This window comes from Carettochelys insculpta, chromosome 9 (genome assembly GCF_033958435.1).
Source record: "Carettochelys insculpta isolate YL-2023 chromosome 9, ASM3395843v1, whole genome shotgun sequence".
NCBI lineage: Eukaryota > Metazoa > Chordata > Testudines > Carettochelyidae > Carettochelys > Carettochelys insculpta.
In genome coordinates, this window is record NC_134145.1 from 63,382,192 (window position 1) to 63,403,275 (window position 21,084).

The window sequence follows — 21,084 nt, forward strand, 5'->3', positions numbered from 1 at the left end:
GAGAGAACAATCTGCACCTCCCTCTCACCATGGCCCCTGCGGGGATGGGCAGGGTAGCAGTTGCCCCCACATCCCTGGTTCCCTGTAAGCTGAGCACTTGGGCACCCACCCTGGGTTGATTCTGGGGCTTCCCAGCTGAGTAGCAGAGCACCTGCAGCCACCCACAGTGGGCCCAGGTGTTTGTATTGGTGGTGCACATACTAACATGTTTTGGTGCACATAACAAAATTTATTCTGCCCTTGGATGGAACAAATGAAAGGGAACGTGGGTTGTACCCCTGTGCTATCCCGTCCTGGACACTGGCAGCTTCCAGCACCTCGGTGACCTCTTGAGGCCAAGTCTGCTAGTTTCACCTTTACCCTCTACTCCTGTATAACAGCACTGGGGAGCGCTTCGAGTGGTGCCGAAATAGCTTTGTTCGGCAGGAATAGCGAGGTGAATAGAAATGAGGAGGGTGGAAACCAACTACAACCTAAACCAGGCACATTGGGTTCTACACTTCCCCCACGGCCCCTTTCCTAGCTAATAAATATTAGCTAATAGCTCACCCCCCCCGACCTTGGCCTAAGGTTCAGACTGTTGTAGCTCCAGCTGGCTTTGCAGGGTCCAGATTTTCACAAAATCCTCTGCCCCACAAACTGGCTGCTCAGTGCATGGTCCAGAGAGCCTCTTCCCCAGGGGTTTGTCTTTACACGCAGGCAGAGGGGCCCTCACCTCCCAGGGGTTTCAGTTGCTATTGGTAGGGGGCTTCCAGTGCAGGAATGGGGTGGGGTTACACCACGGAGTCTGTGTCGCACCACCAGCTAAACAGAGGGATGACAGCTTCCTCCTCCTTCTGTAGGTCATCACCGATGCCCCTGCCCTGGTCCCTCATGCCCAATCTCTGTAGCTGTTCTCCCTTAGCTGTTACCCACGCAGCCATCTCTCTGGGCTTATGGATCCTGGCAAGTTTGAGCTTGGTGTAGCCATCTGACGTGTTACGCCTCCCAGATAAATACACTGTAGGGTGTATTTGATGGAGCGAGTTCATCAATTCCAAGCAGAGGTTTGTTTGCAAAGGTGTGAGATTATTTGGGAACAAGGTGCTGTAACTCTGAGCCCAGCCTGTCTGCTGAAGCTTGCTACTGAGCCAGTCCTGGTTTTGGGATTCTGGAGGAAGGCAACTGCCTGAAAGCTGTCTTTGTTCCACTCCAGCTGTTCCCGTGTCACAGGTGTTCTGAGCCATGGGGACAGGCGTGGGGCCGATGGGATGGGAACATAGCTGCACAAAGCCCTGCAGCCTGTTTCTCCCACTGTTCTCCTATCCAAGTTGCTCTGGCAAACTCTCCTTGTGTTCTTAACCCTCTTCACCAACCAGTGCTGGCAAGAGACATTGCATTATCTCATACTGGGGTGCTGAGCTGTGTTAACAGGGAGGGATGATGCAGGGGGGTGTTCCAGGATAACAATGGGTTGGAAAAGTCTGAGAACTGCTGGAATATTTATTATTGAGCTGTCAGGGGCTCAGCCAAGGGACAGGACTTCCTGAGTGTCTTTTTCTAAGTTCAGAAGTCTCTGCCCTTCTAAAATCCAACATCCGTTTCTGAGCAAGCAGCCCAGCTGAGACCCTATGGTGGAAAGCATGCCTCTAGATACCTATGTGCACTACACAGGGAGAAGCTTTCTGACACAAACAGCCTTCTCCATCTAGCAGACAACTGTAATGGGATCTGGCACGTGGGATCCTGCAGGTAGACACATCCAAACTATAAATATAGTGCCAGGGAGTGTAGTTAACCACCGAGTTCTCTCATCGCATGGAGTCAGTGCCAGATTGGAGGTTGTCTTAAATTGGTTTCTGCATGTGATAGGGTGAAATTCTCTGTCCTTGTTAATACAGGAGACTCTCTTTTACCATTGTCCTGGGCAATTGGCGTGACAAGACTAGTGTGTGTGAAAGGGAACCAAGATGAGGGCTTGTATGAAGCCAAATTGAGGTGATGCTACAGTAAGCAAATCTGCCATTGATCACAGCAAATTCCAGAGGGATGCACCCTCCTTGTTGATCGAGTGCCACTCATGGTGATCTCTAGCCAAGTCCTTATGGTAGTCTGCAGGGTATTCAGTTTACAGCCACCCTGGCAGTCTTACCATCACTGGTGCCTTTGGTGAGTGCATCAGGTCTAGCTGTTTAAATATGCTTAATTCATTGGTCTTCCATCCTAATAATACATTCACGCACCAAGAAAGCCACCAAAACTGAACCTGTGCACATGGCAGCAGTTGCTGGGTCTGGCTTTGATGAGCCTAATTGCTCAGCTTGTCCTGCCAGTAATGAGGAGCAGCTGTACAACAGACAAGGCTGACGCATGAAAGTAATTTAGTGTGGCTGGTTAAAATTTTAATTAGGGTTTAGCTGGATTTTTTTTGTACATGTCCACAAACATCAGTTTCGCCATACATGTGGAAGTTGACAATCAGTTTCCATTAATAATCAAAATTTACAATGAGGAAAAATAAGGGCTTGAGAAATTACTCTGATTTAAGGCTGAAGTTTAGATATACAATGATGACAGTTTGCATCTTACTGGCTAGAAAGATTTCACGTTTTGAATCTCAGTGTTTGTTGTCAATAAATATTGTTGGATTCCCCCATAGTTTCCTGCAACACTGAACATGTAAATAGATAACTGAAAAATATATTAAACAAACATTGATACTGTCCCTTGACCTGTAAAAAAATCTAGTCTTTCCAAGCCTCCTCATAATGAATCTCATTCAAAGCCGGGCAGGCAATGCCTTATCTGCCTGCCCCAGGAAGCCTCTGCTCCAGAGTTCAGTCTTTGCATGGGGCTTGTCTAGGGAGGTTTTCTCAACCAGAAATGCATGAGCATTTGTTTAAAAACTCCAGTTGCCTCTGGTGTACTGAGGGTGCTGGTGGGGTGTCTGTGAGTGGTTTGGGGGTGCTTGGGGAGATCCATGAGTAGCTGGAGAGTGACTGGGGGGTCTGTGATCAGGTGGGGCGTGCTGAGGGTCTGTGAGCTGCTGGGGGGGTCTGTGAGACTGGGGGTGCTGGAGGGTCTGAGTGGTTTGGGGGTGCTGGGGGTCAGCAGTTTGGGGGTGCTAGGGAGGTCTGTGAGCAGTTGGCAGTGCTTGGGGGGGTCTGTGAGCAGCTGGCGGTGCTGGAAGGTCTGAGTGGTTTGGGGGTGCTGGGGGGGGTCTGTGAGCAGTTGGCAGTGCTTGGGGGGGCTGTGAGAGGCTGGGGGGTGCTGGAGGGTCTGAGTGGTTTGGGGGTGCTTGGGGTCAGCGCTTTGGGGGTGCTTGGGGGTCTGTGAGCAGCTGGGGTGCTGGAGGGTCTGATTGGTTTGTGGGTGCTGGGGTGTCTGAGCAGCTGGGAGGTGTGGGGCTCGGTGAGTGGTTAAGGGGTGCTGGGGGCAGGGGGGTCTGAGCGGTTGGGAGTTGTTGGGGGGTCTGTATATGGCTGGGAGGTGTGTGGGGCTCGGTGAGCGGTTAAGGGGTGCTGGGGGGCCGGGGGGGTCAGTGAGCGGCTGGGGGGTCTGTGAGCGGCTGGGAGGTGTGTGGGGCTCGGTGAGCGGTTAAGGGGTGCTGGGGGGCGGGGGGTCAGTGAGCGGCTGGGGGGTGTGTGGGGCTTGGTGAGCGGTTAAGGGGTGCTGGGGGGTCAGTGAGCGGTTGGGGGGGGTGTGGGGCTCGGTGAGTGGTTAAGGGGTGCTGGGGGGTCAGTGAGCGGCTGGGGGGTGCTGGGGGGGTCAGTGAGCGGCTGGGGTGTGTGGGGCTCGGTGAGTGGTTAAGGGGTGCTGGGGGGCGGGGGGTCAGTGAGCGGCTGGGGGGTGTGTGGGGCTCGGTGAGCGGTTAAGGGGTGTTGGGGGGTCAGTGAGCGGCTGGGGGGTGTGTGGGGCTCGGTGAGCGGTTAAGGGGTGCTGGGGGGTCGGTGAGCGGCTGGGGGGGGTGTGGGGCTCGGTGAGCGGTTAAGGGGTGCTGGGGGGTGGGGGGGTCAGTGAGCGGCTGGGGGGTCAGTGAGCGGCTGGGGGGGGGTGTGGGGCTCGGTGAGCGGTTAAGGGGTGCTGGGGGGACAGTGAGCGGCTGGGGGGGTGTGGGGCTCGGTGAGCAGTTAAGGGGTGCTGGGGGGTCAGTGAGCGGCTGGGGGTGTGTGGGGCTCGGTGAGCGGTTAAGGGGTGCTGGGGGGGTCAGTGAGCGGTTGGGGGGGGTGTGGGGCTCGGTGAGCGGTTAAGGGGTGCTAGGGGGCCGGGGGGGGGTCAGTGAGCGGTTGGGGGGGGTGTGGGGCTCGGTGAGCGGTTAAGGGGTGCTGGGGGGCCGGGGGGGGTCAGTGAGCGGCTGGGGGGGTGTGGGGCTTGGTGAGCGGTTAAGGGGTGCTGGGGGGGGGTGTGGGGCTCGGTGAGCGGTTAAGGGGTGCTGGGGGGGTCAGTGAGCGGCTGGGGGGGGTGTGGGGCTCGGTGAGCGGTTAAGGGGTGCTGGGGGGGTCAGTGAGCGGCTGGGGGGGGTGTGGGGCTCGGTGAGCGGTTAAGGGGTGCTGGGGGGGTCAGTGAGCGGCTGGGGGGGTGTGGGGCTCGGTGAGCGGTTAAGGGGTGCTGGGGGGGTCTGTGAGCGGCTGGGGGGTGTGTGGGGCTCGGTGAGCGGTTAAGCGGTGCTGGGGGGCGCATGGGAGTCTGTGAGGGGTGCTGGGGGGTCCGCACTAGCGAAGAGGTCGGGAACCTCCACCTCGGAGCTGCCGCGACTTCAGAGGCCATCGAGCCGGCCCCCCCCACCCCCACGGGCTGACTCGGCCAACGCTCAACGCGCGGGCGGGGGGTGGGGGGGGCGCGTCCCTGTGGGCGGGGCCTGAGGCGCGGAGGGGCGAGTCGGGAGGGCGGGGCTGGCGGCGCAGTGGGCGTGTCCCGGCGGGCGGCGCGCGGCGGCGGGCTCGGTTGCCGGGCGGCGGCGGGATGGAGGGGCTCATCGGGCTGGTGAACCGGCTGCAGGACGCCTTCGCCGCGCTGGGGCAGAGCTGCCTGCTGGAGCTGCCGCAGATCGCCGTGGTGGGCGGGCAGAGCGCCGGCAAGAGCTCGGTGCTGGAGAACTGCGTCTCCAGGTGAGGGGGCGACGCGCCCCCGGCCCCCCTTAACCCGCACCCGCCGGCGCCCCCGGTCCGCCCCACTCCACTTTTAACCCTTCCCCCCGGCCCCCCTTAACCCGCACCCGCCGAGCCCACCCGGTCCGCCCCTCTTAACCCGCCGCGCCCCCGCTTTAACCCGCACCCGCCGAGCTCCCCCGGTCCGCCCCCCCTTTAACCCTTCCCCCCGGCCCCCCCTGCACGCGCCGCGACCCCCTCTTTAACCCGCACCCGCCGAGCGCCCCCCCCCGTCCGCCCCACCTTTAACCCTCCCCCCCCGGCCCCCCCCTGCGCGCGCCGCGACCCCCCCCGCCCCCCCTTTAACCCGCACCTCGCGCCCACCGCACCCCATGGCCCGGCCCCCCGCTGCCAGCGGCCCCTGGGCCCCCCAGCTGTCACCCCCCCTTTGTATTAACCGCTCGTGCCAAACCTGCCCCTTCTGCCGTGCCCTGGGGTGCCGCCTTCCCTCCCCTGCTCTTGGGGTCCCCTTCAGCCCCCTTGCTTTCCTGGTGACCCCCCGCAGCCCTGGGTCCTGCTTTCCCTCAGTATCCTCTGGGGGTGACCCCTGGGGCCTTCAGCCCCCTCCCTTCCCTCAAACTGCTCACCCCACACCAATCACTCCCCCTCCAATTGCCTTCCTGATTCATGTGGAGTAGGCAGAGCCTGGGGGGCAGGCGCTGCAGCCCTGACTGCTCCATGCCAAGGCATGCTGAAGCTCCCCTGCAATGGGGCTTGCCCCACAGGGGCTGACAGCAGCCTTGTGGGAGGCACTGCTCCAGTGGAGTAGCGTGGGGAGGGGTGGCCAGTGGTTTTGGTACCTTCCTGCTGAGGAAGGTTTGCTCCCAGCCTGCAGAGGATGGTGTCAGCCAGGACCAGGGATGCTAAGTCACACCAGTAAAAAGCACCTCCCCTCTCATTAATGTCTGGCTAAATTCTCTCTTGCAAAACCGAGAGGTGTGTGTATGCTGGTGGGGAGGGGGTACGGAGAAGAAACTTGTCTCGTGAATCCCATCCCCTAAAGAAGGCCACTAATTTTCTCATGGGCATTGGGCGCAAAGACCTTTGTTCTATAAACACTGGCATGCGCGTTGCCAAATAAGAGAAATCTGTGTTGTGCGTGTGTTTTGAGGATATGTGTTGTTTCAGCCAAGGGATACATGTGCACAAAAATCTGGCGTGTTAAAATCACAAAAGTGACTGTTTCGTAGCTCAAGTCTTGGAATGGACTAGTATTTACTTTTCTTGTGTGGCTTATCTGTGCCATAGATGCTACAGGAAGGCATTGTGTTTTGCTCAGTACCCTACTTCCTTATGAGAAATAGACACAGTTCCTGACGTGATTGCTGTTGGGCAAAAAGGCTATGTGGAAGTTATTTCCCACTGGTATAATTCACAACTTCCAGTGCTGTGGAACTAATCAAAGGAATGGAAAATGGTTAGGGGAGTAGGTTTTTTCCTTAAGGGAGGGCATTAAGTTTATTGGCATTAAGTGAACACTGTCCTCAAAATATTTATTAAGAGCTCATTTGTTTCTATGATGAAGACCAAATTTGTCTAATCTTTCTGGGAAACCATAAACAGAGAATAAATAACTATAAATACTGTACTACATGGGATCCTAGTTGTTGCTGATCAATGGCTTAAAAGTAACATTTAACTATTGTTGTTTGTTGTGTTGTAATAGTTGTGGCTGTGTTTTGGTCTCATTCTGTTTGCTATTCTAATAAGCATTACTTGGCAAGAAATATAGTAGGAACTGTATGCTACTGTATTCAAAATTCAGTCTTTTTTTACTTTTTTCACGTTAGATTTTTGGCAAAGATGTTCTTCTGGCACGTGTATAAATGTATAATTCATAAATGAGCAGACAGTCAAATGTGGTATTAAACACTGGTATAATGTACTAGTGTTTTTTGCAAACTTTTTAAAGTAAAGATCCACTTAAAGGGGGTAAATCCCAGCCAATGTGCTGCTTACTACAACCTCACTGTATGCTGCATATCTTAATTTAGGGTATGTCTTCCATGCACTCTCCCTCCTTTAGAGTCTGTTGGCATGTCAGTCTTTATAACTTCCTCTCCTTTCTCATATGCTTTGATGAGCAATGATATAGGCCCCAGTGTTAATATTGACAGAATTGCTAGTCCCAAAAGCTAAAAAATCCTGGGATTAGCATCCAAAACACAAGTTTTTTTTTAAAAAAAGATCCAGTGTCCGGAAACACGTTTCTGGTTTTTGCTCTCCCCCTGCCCACCCACCGTGTGTGAGACATTTGCAGCATTCCCCATTTGGCTCTTATAGTGAAGATCATTTTGCTCCCGTACAGAGAGCTGCTGCAGTAGGGTTTTTGAGATCAAGGACCTGTAATCCCAGGTGCTTTAAAACAGATGGCAAGAGACAGTCGCTTCTCTGAAGCGTTTGAAGAGATGAGTTGGTGGTGTGGGAGCTCCAATGTGGGCTTGTCAGGCTCCTGTCATAGAGTTGTGATGGCTACAACTTTTCAATCCCTGTTGGACCGGGCTGGATTTACATTAATTTACCAGTGTCGGGCTTTATAACTCACTGGGACAGGGGCACTGGAACAAGTTGTATAGAGGAGTGCTGAGAGACAGGGCTGAGGCTCCACCTGCAGCCCCACCCGTTCTAGTACCTCTGCTGATCCCAGAACTACTGCAGAGTGTGAAGCTAAGTTTTTGGAAACAATAAACTTATTAGATCAGGTTCTTACCTTTTTGAGACTACACAGGCATCCTGCTTTGATGCTGTCAGGCTTACGCATACTGAGTATGCTTCACCTGTTTGTCCAACGGAAAGCTGTCACTAAACCAAATACAGATAGTAGTAGTAAAATAGATGTTAACGACGTTCAAATCCATATTGAATATCATGGTCCTTATACACACATGCATTCAACATTCCCTCTAATCTTTTAAATTCATGAGTGGATATATTTCCATCCATGTGCTCAATAATTTTTTGTGTGCCCCAAAGTATTTGAGAGTGGGCACCACCAATAGGAATTCACAGCCTAGTGGCGGGCGCTCTGTTAATCAGCTGGGTGGCATTTGCATTTCTCTTGAGTAGCTGCGCAAATGCCCAGCTTACAGCAAACACTGCGTGTGTTCTTTGTTCAGCAGCAGTTTTTCAGTGCACAGCCTCCATGACCACAGCACAGGCAACTGCATGTCAGCAGTAACAGAAGCTGGTACGGTACAAAGGGGGCAGTGTTGCCTAGTGGACAGAGAGCTTGCCTGGGACTAAGACAGCCAGGGGTCCGTTCCCTGCTCTACCATGTCCGGCAGGACAACTTCAGTGCTCTGTGCCTTAGTTTTCCCATAAGTAAAATGGGAGTAATGAGACTTGCTGCCTTTGCACAATGCTTTGACATCTACACCTGCGCCCAGAATTGAGCAATGGCTAAGATTTCTTGGTCGTAATGAGCACTCGAAGCAGGTCTAAAACTATTACTTGCTGTTGAACTTGCATGTATTGGCAACAGTAATGAATGACCACGTAGGCCCCTGGTGCTTCTGAGGCTCTGAGCTTACCTCCTGTTGAAATCATTGGAAATTAAGGGCCTAAATACCTCTGAGGATCAGTGCCTGGTTTTTGCCATTGACTTCATGGGGTACTTGAGCCTAACCCCACTTCTGCTCTTGGATGATATCCGCTAGACGCTAATGAGTAACAGTTAGAAGAAAAATCCAGGCAGGAAGCAAACTTGTAAATGGTATCAAAACAACAAAGCAGCCAAGTAGCACTTCAAAGACTAACAAAATAATTTATTTGGTGAGCTTTCGTGGGACAGACCCACTTCTTCAGATCATAGCCATACCAGACCAGACTCAATACTTAAGGCACAGAGAACCAAAAAGAGTAATCAAGGTGGACAAATTAGAAAAAAAATTATCAAGGTGAGCAAATCAGAGAGTAGAGGGGCGGGGGGGGGTGGGGAGTCACGAATTAGATTAAGCCAAGTATCCAAACGAGTCCCTGTAGTGACCTAGAAAATTCCCATCCTGGTTTAAACCATGTGTTTAATGTGTCGAATTTGAATAAAAAGAGTTCAGCAGCCTGTCTTTCCAAAGTAGTGTGAAAATTCCTCTTCAGTAACATGCAAACTCTTAAGTCATTAACAGAATGGCCAACTCCATTAAAATACCGGCTAACAGGTTTGTGGATCAGGAGTGTTTTTATGTCTGTTTTGTGCCCATTAACACTTCGTCTAAGAGAGTTTGAAGTCTGTCCAATATACAAAGCATCTGGGCATTGTTGGCACAAATGGTACTTAGTGTGAATGGTTTTTGGATGTGGGGAAAAGCAGAGACTTGTCCTGAGGAGGTCGCATTCAGCAGCGTGAATGTTTAAGATGGCAGCCCTCCTACCCTGATTGTGCTCTTCTCCAAGGCTCGCTCTGCCATCGGAAAAGGGATAACCTTATTTTCTGATTTCTAGGAGTACTGAAGTATTAACAATTAGATTTAAAAAATGAAAGCTCTGTTTCTTACTCTGCCGCATGCTAGTTACATTAAGCAAAGTAATTGCTTTATAAAGGGTATGAAATTTTGATTATAATCACGTCCTTCACAGTCAGCAATACACATTAGACTGTGCACTTGAATTCTGAAAACCCGAGTTTTTGTTCTACAACATGATTTGGTTGCCTTCTCAGAATCTGCCATTATTTCTTGACCATTTCCTCACCAGTACTTACTCCTTAGCATCAGTATGTTTTACGTTTATTCTAGATTTTGGTCCCTCTTATAGAACATGTAGCAGTGCATGTTACCCAAATTACAGCATTTCCTCATGTGCTCGTGTAGTTCTTTTCCTTGCAGTGATAAGTGCTAAAAATGTCTATCAAATTGTGAGGGAGAAGATAAGAGCTCAGTTGACTGTTGAAACTGAGCATTTGATGTCTTTTCTCTGCAGATACCCATTTAGTCGAGCCTTGTGCATACTGGAGAGATGGCTGTCGTAATAATAAATTCTACTGTCAGAGGATTAATCAGCAAGGATTCTAACAGAAAAATGGTAGCTTTTTGTAGAGTTGTTTCAGACCAGAGTAACAGTAGATTCAAAGTAAAATGCAGCCTGTATTACTTTTTTTTTAAAATCTTGAAGCTCTAAGGGAATGACATGTTTGAAGAACATTTCCATTTTCCTCCTTTCCCTCTGTTTGTTTAAAGCATTTTACAGCTGTGGTTATTCCATTACTCTACATATAAAAGCATTCTGGTGTGCTCAGAGATTTGTTTCTGGATATTTAAATATATATTGCAACGAATAGTGGTCATGTGACATTGGCTAGTCTCCTATTTAAATAACTTTCCAAAATATCTTATTTGCAACTGTTTGTTCTACAACCTCTAAATGTATGTAGATGGAACAGATTAATCATGTTGTTGTTTCCTTCGAATGTAAGCTTGAGCAATGTGTGTGTTGAACTGCTGTTGATGCACAGGAGCCTAGAGAATTATTTATAAGTGCAATGTGTAAATATAAATAAATGTGTACATTGCTATAATACATTCCACAACAAACAATTAAAGTAATTGATTCTCTTTTTGTAGATGACCAGATTTTTTTGGTAGAAGTTTCAGTTTAAGCATGCTCCTCTTTATTGGCAGATACAAACATTATAATCAAATTGTGTCCCTTTTTTTTTTTTTTTCCAGGAAACTGGTGTTGGATAATGTACAGTTAAGTGAGCTCTCTGTCTGGTACCTGAGGCTCTTAATCTGGTATAGAAGCAGTTTGTGGGGCTGTGTATTTCTAAAGGAAGATAATACGTATACACATCTACAGGCCTTCTTGCTACAAAATCCAGCTTTCAAATGATCAGTTGTAAAGCAGATGGTGTCGTGCTATCTGACTGGAGCCCAGATGTGAATGAGAGTTCCTTCCTTGCTCAGATGGGCTGTCAACAATTGACAATAATCAAGGAGCGCTTCTTGCTAATGGGTTGTGTAGAGCTGTGTTTCTCAATGCAGCCACCAGGGGCTTCTCCTGTGGCTACAGCCTCCTGGGCTGTGATGGGAGGATGGGGCGGCGGGGTGGGAGTGAAGGTGAGGAAGCAGCAGCCTGTACCCTCTCTGGTGCGTCTAGATACACAACCTGTGTGTTGGTTGCTGGGACTCCTGGTGAGGGCTGGGCAGCCAGTGAGGTCCCCCCCGTACTCCCGTTTCCACGGGCAGTGGGGCTCAGGGTTAGGACTTCAGCCCAGAAGTGACAGACTCTGGGGCTTCAGGTCCCTCCACCTCTACCTCCCCACTGTCTCTCTTGATCCAGGGCATACTTTGTCTCCAGACTTCCCTGTGCTGAATACGTCTGCTGTGAAAAGTGATACTTGTATGTTGGTTGACATCACACTTCTCAGCAGCTAGCAATGAAAGAAAAACGGTCATTTAGCACTTTAAAGATAATTATTTTGTTAGTATTTAAAGTGCTAGATTACTGCTGGTTTGTTTTGTTAGACTACGGACTGACATGGCCACCTCTCTGTAGCTAGCAATCAATTCATTACAGTGATTTGGATGTGTATATTTGCATATTCATTTGTTTTTCCTGAAGCTTATTGTGTATTATAGGAAAAAGCGTGAGAGTGGCTCCTAGGAAAAGTTCATGGCTGCCCTTTGAGGCTACCAAATAATTTGTCTTGAGAACTCCTGATATAGAGGATTCTCTTAATGTAATTTTCCTAGCCTGTGCAGTACTAGGTTAGATTGATGACTTTATAGTAACCATGAACTTTATCAAAACAAAAAGCAGTCAAGTAGCACTTCAAAGACTAGCAAAATGGTTTATTAGGTGAGCTTTCGTGGGACAGACCCACTGCTTCAGAGCATAGCCAGACCAGAACAGGCTGTGGTCTGGCTGTGGTCTGAAGAAGTGGGTCTGTCCCACGAAAGCTCACCTAATAAACCATTTTGCTAGTCTTTGAAGTGCTACTTGACTGCTGTTTGTTTTGATAGTGTATAGACTAGCACGGCTTCCTCTTTGTTACTATTCAACATGAATTTTGTATTTTAGGTCTGTTCAGGACCTAAGTCGCCTTTGAAACATGCAAGAGATGTCTCTTAGCAGACCAGTCCTGCATGGTAGGAGAGCTCTGTGCTGCCTTTGATGTGAGGGCACTTACCCTTTCACAGGAGGAACCCGGTGCCAGATTTTTGAAGGTAGATAGCTGCTTTTGAGAATCCTGTTAGGTGAATAGGTACCTATAGCCTATTGACTTCAGTGTCCCCACTGGATTTCAGATGGAGGGAGTTGCTAAATGGGGCTGTTTCTGCATCTTATGGTGCCTAAATATCTTTTAAAAAAAACTGTTGTCTTCGTTGCCTTTTCAGGCTTGGACTCTAAAAGTGCAACTTTGGTAGCCTGTTTACTCCCTCTCACCTGTGTCCTTGTCTCTGTTTGTTCTTTCTAGTAGCAATAGGAATGTCATCTTCCATTTACTTTCATGTTTACAGGTGCCTTGTAGGGCTGGTGAAAGGGTTCACTGGTGAGCAAATCCAAAATACTTTTTGTGCAAGCAGTTCTCTAGACTGATGAGTACTCACTCCTTACGCTATACAAATTGTGAGGAATAAGCTGCATAGGACAAACCACTTACTTATGTCATCAAGATCTAAATGCCCCTAGTACTCAGTGTGTGATGGGTTTTTACGCAAGCACCTAGCTTTTGCTGTCCTTATGGGTATCAGAATTCAGACCCTTGCTGAGGTTTTTATCGTCTACTGTATTATCTTTCTGCAGAATCATGCCTGTCCTTTCATAACGTTGCTTCTGCAGATCCCCACAGTAGCAGTCACGTGCGTTACCGTAGAACTGCTTTCAAAGCAGCTAGGCATTAGGCTGTATGCAGCTGTCTTGCAGAATCCAGGCTCTAGAAAACACACTCCCCGTGAGCATGTACATGATCAAATACTGCTTTTTTCCTTAGGACATCCCTCTCCCTTCCCATCGCTTTTGTTCCAATATATTCCCTCCCTGCATCTGGCCCTTGAAACCTCTGCATTAGATTCACACTGCTTCAGCTGGGTGGAAGGCTCGTTTGTGTATGGATAATAGTGTAATGTGGGCAAATAGCATAGCTACGCAATCTCACGATTCGGATTGCCTAGTTGCAAAGTCTTACGCATCCTTTGACCTTTTAAATTTCTCTTTCAAAATACCAAATGAACAAGATGTATAATCCAAGAGCCAGCATTACTCGCAGGAGGAAGGAACGTAAACATAAAAGGCAGTGGCTAAAGTCACAAAGCTGTCATTCCCTTTTTCTCATTTTGACATGGGAGCGTGAGTGCGTGATCATAACAGCAGTGTGTATTAACTACTGAAAGAATGTTTTGTTAATCACTTATGAGTCACATTGCCTCGCAGCCGCATTGATACAGTCACATGACACTACTTTGTAGGATGCATTTCTCCCTTTTGTCTCCAAGCAGTGATGATGTTCTGTACAAATGCAGGTCTTTTCTCTGGATAACTCCTAGTCACGGGTCATCATCTTTGTATTAAGACACCTTGACCAATAGACCAGTGGTCTCCAAACTGTGGGATGTGCTTCCTTGGGGAGAGTGTGGAAGAATGTTTAGGGGGAGGGTGCAACTGGGGCACACGTTAACCTACTGTAGGGTTGGGAGGGAGTGGCATCCAGCGTGCATTCCCATCCCTACCTCTCCCCCTGTGCTGGGGCCAGGAGCAAAGCCACAGGATGGTGGTAAACCGGGGCAAGTAAGAAGTTTGGGAGCACTGCAATAAAGAATAGTTTATCTACCTGGTTACATTTTTAAAGTGTTCACTGGTGTAATCAAAGAATATTCAACTAGATTGTAAACTCTTTGGGTCAGGGACAAGTCTCTTTGTTCTTAGTTCTGTACAGCATGGGGGTCCTGGTCTATGCTTGTGGCTCCTACATGCTCCTCAGTACAAATAATAAATACCATTGTATGGACTCACTTCATTTGTAGCTGGGTGGTACTGTAGGAATTTCTAGCAATCCTTTGGGACATGTGAATGTCCAGACTGGATCAGACCATCTAGCCCAGTATTCTGTCCTCTGGCAGCAGCCAATGTCAGGTGCCCTAAAGGGAATGAACAGATCAAGGACTCACAAAGTGGTCCCTCCCGTGTTGTCCATTCCCAGCTTCTGATGAACACTTTTCCAGACATACTTGGTGGATAACCATGTAGGTTTGTGGGATACATGCGGGACGCTTCTGGGGCCTAATTAATTTAAAGACATGGTGCTTCCACATTGGCATTTATCTGAGATTGCAAATTTGAACTTGATGCTACACCTATTCAGTTCTGATGATATTACTATGTCAATACTAGTGCTCCCTAAATTGAGCTAATGGTATTTACAGTGAAGACAGTCACTTGGTACAACCGAGCTTATGGCCTTAAATTCAAATTAATCTCATAGTGTAGATACAGCCCTAGTTTTGCAAGATCTTTATGAAGCTCTACACAATCTACTTTGGAATTTACGATCTTGAGCAGTTTTGTGTTGTCTGTAGCTTTTGCCACCTCACTGTTTAACCTTTTCTTCGGATCATTTATACTGTTAATAAGTTGAATAAGGTTAATCCTAGTACGGACCCTTGGGAAACACCACTAGTTACTCATCTCCATTCTGAAAACTGATCACTTATTGCTGCTTTGGAAGAGATAGGTAATAATGTGTCAAAATGTAACAGGGGAAATGGAATGATCCAGGTAATTATAGGCCTATTGGTGTAACATTGATTCTGGGTAAGAGAAAGAGGTGGCTGAGAAGGCACTCAATAAAAAAGTTAAAGGGTTGTGTAATCAGTGCAAATCAGTATGAGTTTATTGAAAATAGATCCTGTCAAATTAATTTGATATTTTTTATGGTGAGCTTGCAAAGTTGGTTGGTAAAGGGAATAGTATTAACTGAGTTTACTTCAACTTCTATAGTGTGTTTGACTTGATATTGCATGACCTTTTGATAAAAAAAAAAATCTAGACCTGTATAATGTTAACAAGGCACACATTAAAGTGCTTGAAAGCTGGCTAGATGACTGGTCTCAACAAGAAATTGTAAATGGGGAGTTGTCTTTGGGTGGCTGTGGTTTGAGGGGCTCTGTTGGGCTCACTTATTGGCCCCATGCTATTTTTATTAACATCCTGGAAGAAAACATAATATCATTATTGATTAAAGTCTGTGGCTGACACACAAATTAGGGGCATTGAAATAATGAAGAGGGCAGGTTGCTGATAGTGCAGTCTGGATCACTTGGTAAGTGGGGAGCAAGCAAGCAATGCACATTGTAATATGGCTGTACATAAATGTATACGTCTTGGGACAAGGAATGTAGGCCGTGGCATGACGACCCATGTTCTACTAGTTAACATAGACTTTTTAAGACTCTAAATTTTTTTCTACTTGCCATTGGCGAGGACACCAGTTGCAGAGCAGATAACAGAAAAAATACTTTGCTTAACAGGGAAGAGGAGTAGTTTTGTAGGGCTAATATGATGCCGTAATGTTTTGGATGCCTGCCACAGAGAACGGCTGTATGGTGTGAAGAATAGTTGGCTTACTAGGCTGCATACTGGCAGCCTCCTGATTTGTTAGCGCAGCAAATAAAGGCGCAGCTAAAGTAGAATCAGCACGAACAGAGCAGCGTTTCATCTCACCTCTTTATCTCTAGGCTTTTGGCTGCTATGTTGTCATCACTGTTATAGGATTGCTAGCGTGCAGCCTCTAAACGTTATCTAGATGCTTTGAAACCTCTCACTTATGTAAAGTCAGTAAGCTTTTAACATAATATCTTTCTGTACTGGAAAGGTTTTAAAAAATATTTTCCAGGCTTTAATGCGTGCTTGAATGGGGGCTAATAACTTGTGTAGAGGTTGGACTGAAAAAAGGAGTGTCAACACAACTAACACATGGAATTAACAGGGTGATATCACCAATGGATGTGTGCGCGCGTGTGTTTTTTGGGATTTCTATTCATGTCTTACCTCCCTCTGGAATAGTTGTCCTTGACTGAGTGAGAACTCCTCTACTGACTCACTTTTGGCATTAATTTCTCAGAAGCTCTAGCATGAGCCCTTACAAGGGGAGAAGTAGGAAGTGTTGGCCAGTCTGTGGAGCAGCTTTGTTCCTGAGGGATCTTCAAGCCAGCCTCTGCCATCCAGAGGTCAGGGAAGAAGGATGACAACGGGGGTTTCTAAGCTGGCTTCTGTAATGCTTCTCCACATTCCTACCTGGATAGTACCTTAACTACTACTCCTCTTTCAATGACCATAATATTAGATCGCCTCATTAAGGAAGCCCCAGCTGGAGTGGCTAGGAATCTTTATTATCTTTTTTTTAGCTCACTAACTGGCTGGTTTGGGACTTTATCTAGGTAGGAAATGTTAGATATCTTCAGGCTTACTATGCTCACTGTTGCATCTCACCCCTCTTCTTAGTGTAGAAAAATCCTCTTCTGAGGTGATTTATATGTCCCTGTCCATGAGCTGTGGTGTCTGTGTGGTTGCCCTGCATCCTGACCAAACAGCCTTTAAGCTAAGCATTTAAATTTTATAATCTGCTTTACCAGCAGTGGTGACATATTTCCCTCACAAACCACATCAAAATTAGATAAATTGTAAAATATATTTACTGTTAAAATGGTGTTTGGGTACACAAAATGGCCGCTGGAAAATGACAGTTGGAAAATGACAGTTGCAATTAATATTTGGCGGGCTATGAATATGTATGCAGTTATGGTTTGAAATGTTTCAAACTGATTGGTCAATTTAGAATCCTTATACATATGTAGTAGTCAAATGCCCCTTTGATACATTGTGGCACTGAGGAGGACCTAGCAGGCAGAAGTTGTCAAACAGGTCCACCCAGGCAGCATATATTCAGGAGAGCAGCGCTGCTTGGGGCATCCCGGACCAGACCTCGGAGGAGAACAGACAAAGAAGAAAGAAGACTACAGAGAAGGACTGAGCTAAGAGCTGGACTGAGCCTGTAGCCGAACATCGCTGGCAGAAGAGCCGAAGCTGACCTGCGTGTCAGTCATCGCTCGCTAGCCACCGTGGGCCGACGAAGAACACGAGTTCCAGCCAGAAGACCAGAAGAGCTCCAGTCTACAAAGAGCAAAAATCACTAGTAAGGCTCCGGTTCTTTTATCCGGAGGGTTTGCCCGGCAGACTGCACCGCCTAAACAACGGTGCCCTGCACGGGGAAACCGCAGCAGCGACCCTGCCCTTCCAGTCACCGACCTTAGCTGGGGCCGGTGTCTGAAATATCACGGTCGTTCCTAAAAAAACACAGGAGGTTTTTGTTAATCAAGCCAGTTTTTCCTCCTGGCTTTCTTTTTTCTTTCTCCTTTACTATCTGACCTGACGTGGCTGCCGTACAAGCGCGCCGTGAGGGTCATAACTTCCTAGCTTGAAGAGAACTACAGGCCCAGCGCCTGGATTACAGAGCAGGAATAAGGAGGTATTTGTGGGCTGGGTTTAAGACTAATATAAGTAATTAGGTGAGCAGTTAATGTTTTTATATAGTTTTGTAACAGAAAGTGGATTGGGACTTTCCCAAGTCCATGATCTGCATCTTAAATTTTGTATCCCTTGTCTCTTTGTAAAGGCACAGGAGGCCAATGCTATTGGTCTAGCCTAAAACTATTACATGCACACAGAAGAAGAGTTAGGCAAACTGCTTTATAATTAAAATCCAGAGCTATAAGCTCCCCCCTATTTAGGAGGGTAGAGCGGTCAGGGATAACCCTATAGAGGGAAAACCCTGGTGTTCTTAGTAACCCTTTAAGGGTAATGAAGGCCTGCAATAAAGGGCGATCATAACAAGGTGGTCGAAATAGGCAGTACCTTTTTGAGGGGATAAACTTTAACTAGGAAAACCCCACCATTTAACTAAGGGGATAACCTCTCAGAAGGAAACCCCGCATATACTGGGCTCTCCCCTGCTTGGCCAGCAGGGCAACCCACTTAACTAGAGAATTGACCTAGCTTAGTGCAGGCAAATTCTTATTCTAAGTAAGATCTGCTCCCCGCGGTAGTCGGCCAAAGGTCGAGCGACCTGGTGAACCTCAGGAAGATCCAGGAATAAATAAATACAATATTCAGCTCTGAAGTTATCCTTTCCATTTTACAGCACGCATCGAAGGCTGCACGGCCCGTCCCGGAAGTGCAGTAAGTAGCTAAGGGGTTAGATAGCAGTGCTGTTATAGCAGTTACCTATTGTTTAAGGCTATAAGCCAATTAGTATTCAAATCCTGTGCTTATTTCAGAAAAACAAGGGTCCACATATTTTGTCACCTAGCTTATCATAATCCACACTTTTACTTTGTTAAATAAACCCTTTCTCCCTGTTTAAACCTAACACCTTGTCCGTATTTCTTCCTTGGGTAAACACACCGCAGCAGCGCAGTTCACACACCCTGAAACCCCGTTGTGACTAGACCCACCGTAGACGGCGAGCAGGGTCGCGGGGTAAAATTCTGGGAGCATTGGAAAGGACTTAGTTTTAGTCCAGTCCATTGCTCTGGTGTGACTGACTTAGCCTAATCAATATTCAAATTTATTCTTACGTCACTCACATCCTCGATACTTAGGACTTGTCCTTGGTCCCTTGGCACCATGACAAAGCATCTCCAAGCAAGGGAAGTTCCAGGTGCTGCAAGGCAGTGCTGTGAAATAGCTTAACTCACCTTCAGCAGAAAGGGTTGTGCTCTGCAGATTAAGGCTTCCTTCAGCCACTTCTAGGCAGCTTGCCTCTGAACACTGAGAGGGATTGGGTTACCACAATGATGGGCTCAGCGTATATAGATGGACAGATGTGAAATCCCTTATTTTGGGTGATTGTCTCCATTGGCAGAAGAGGACAGTAGCAGGCCCTAAGTCTTCAAGCCATTTTTCTGGTTTTTTTTCCTCCATCTACCAGGGCATGGAGGAAATCATTAATGAGTTTTAGGAATGAATAAGTGCAGAATTTTTCTTCCCTAGAGCAGCATGCAAGCTATATAAGATCAGTTATGTCTTCTGGGACTTGCTGCCTTTGATTCAACAATCATTTAGTCATTATCCCTATCTGTAGAAGGCAGATTAACCCTTAAAATCCCCTTTTCTGCAAAACTTAGACCAGTTTTAAAGGAATCATGAAATGGTCACTATTTGGATTACAGGAAAGACACCAGAGCTCTATATCTGTTTCCTGCTGGTTACTGTACCAATGCCCTGGGTAACTGGCTTCAAGATTTGGAGATAAAATCCCACGTCCACTAATGCTGCATAGTCTATTGCTTCACTTCACTTGCTTTCAGATTTTCCAGGCAAGGTAATTTGGTTGTAACTAGACATTAGTATTAGAAATTAGTTACTACAACTTCAATTTTCTAGCCAGTAACGTGAGAGTTTGGGAGGCTCTAGGCTCTGTTGATTACTGTTGGTGTGTGGTTTTTTTTTTTTTTTTTAAAACCAAATCATTTCTGTGCAGGGAAAATTAATGGTTGAAATACTGCTACAGACTTTCATGTCAGTCAGGAAAAAAAGAATTACTACAGAAGTGTCCACTGGGATTGTTACACTGAAATGGAATGACAAAACGTTGCAAAAAAAGGTCAATTGAATATCAGTAACTGGGCAAGAAACAAGTTGAGACAAAAATAGGTCAAATGAGCATGATGAATGCCTTTGTGAGAGCACTGGTTTGATTTGCAGAATGGTTCTGTACTTTTATAGAGTTGCTTCACAAGACCGGTATATTCTAGAAAATATCTCGAACAAAGCAAATGTTCTGTCTCATAGCTTACTGGACCTATTACAAATGTAATGTTGTGCAAGTGTTAGCTCTGTAGTGGCATTTTTTTAGGGAGGGGAAACAGCTTTCATTTCTTTGTAGTCATGAACTGTGAAACACTGGCATGTTGCTGTTTAACTTGTCTGCTTGCAAGTGTTAGTGATGACAAGGCTATTATGATTCACTGCTTTATCATGGACGTGAGGGTTAGAAATTGCACCTAGCAACTGACCTGCTAGCCTTGGTTTAACAGCCAGTGTACTTTCCTGTTGGTCTCTTTCCAGCAGACAATTTGCCCTAGGCACTCAAGTACAGAGGGACAGTCTTCATTCATTGATAAATTTACTTTGAGCAACCAACTCTAACTTTTCTTGTGTGGTATATTCAAATACTTGGGTGATAATAGCTAAACTGTATTGTAAAATGTATTCCCCTAAATTTGTTATTGCTGTTAATGTATTATATGTATCTTACAACTTTTAAAACAAACTTTGTATATGTAGACAAACTAAGCACTTACCTAGGTGTGCATTCTTTTATTAATCTTTGTCTTACGTACATTTTTAACATTAGTTCTAATACAAATTTTTGTCTCCCCCTCTCTGTTGTCATGTAACATGAATCCAGCTAAAACATATCTAACATTGCAATGCGTGAAAGGGTGCAGTGGAGAATTGACAATTCCAGGTCTTCAGCAAGCAAGGAGTTACCTCTTTCTTGTGTTATTCACATGAGCAAAATGGGAAGGTATAAAAATCTGTGGTAGGGCCTCATTCCAGACCAAGGCTTTCAGGACTTGGTTCAGCCTAGACTGGGTTCAGTTTTGGTAATGGCATAACTAGTTTTGATTTACGATTATCAGGATTTCCTCCTGATGAAAGACCTTATTGATTATTAATGTTTTATTCCTGTGGATTCCCATTAATTTCCAGGTCTTCTATCTTAGTCCTGTAGAGCTGTTTGTGTTGCTTTTTAGTTTCAAAAGAAGATCTTGCAAACATTTGTAAACATTTTTACTGCTGTGGGTACTAGAGCTTATGGGACAAACCAGTTGTAGACCATACTGTCAATCTGGGGTTAGTCCTTCCCAGATGAGCACCAAAAGAACTGAACAAAAAGGGTGGAGAAAATTACTTTACTTTAAAATGACTTTAACTTGGAATCTATTACTTTATTACTAAGACC

General features: G+C 47.0%; 1 protein-coding gene across 3 annotated transcripts in view; it reads left to right on the top strand.

Annotated features, from left to right (window-relative positions):
• Nucleotides 1–4,941: 4,941 nt before the first annotated feature.
• DNM3 (dynamin 3) overlaps nucleotides 4,942–21,084 on the top strand; it is a 209,824-nt gene continuing 193,681 nt past the window's right edge. For all 3 annotated transcript variants that reach the window (XM_075003530.1, XM_075003531.1, XM_075003529.1), the window contains exon 1: nucleotides 4,942–5,087. In XM_075003530.1, the coding sequence (XP_074859631.1) occupies nucleotides 4,942–5,087 (146 nt within the window). The remainder of the gene's footprint in view (nucleotides 5,088–21,084) is intronic.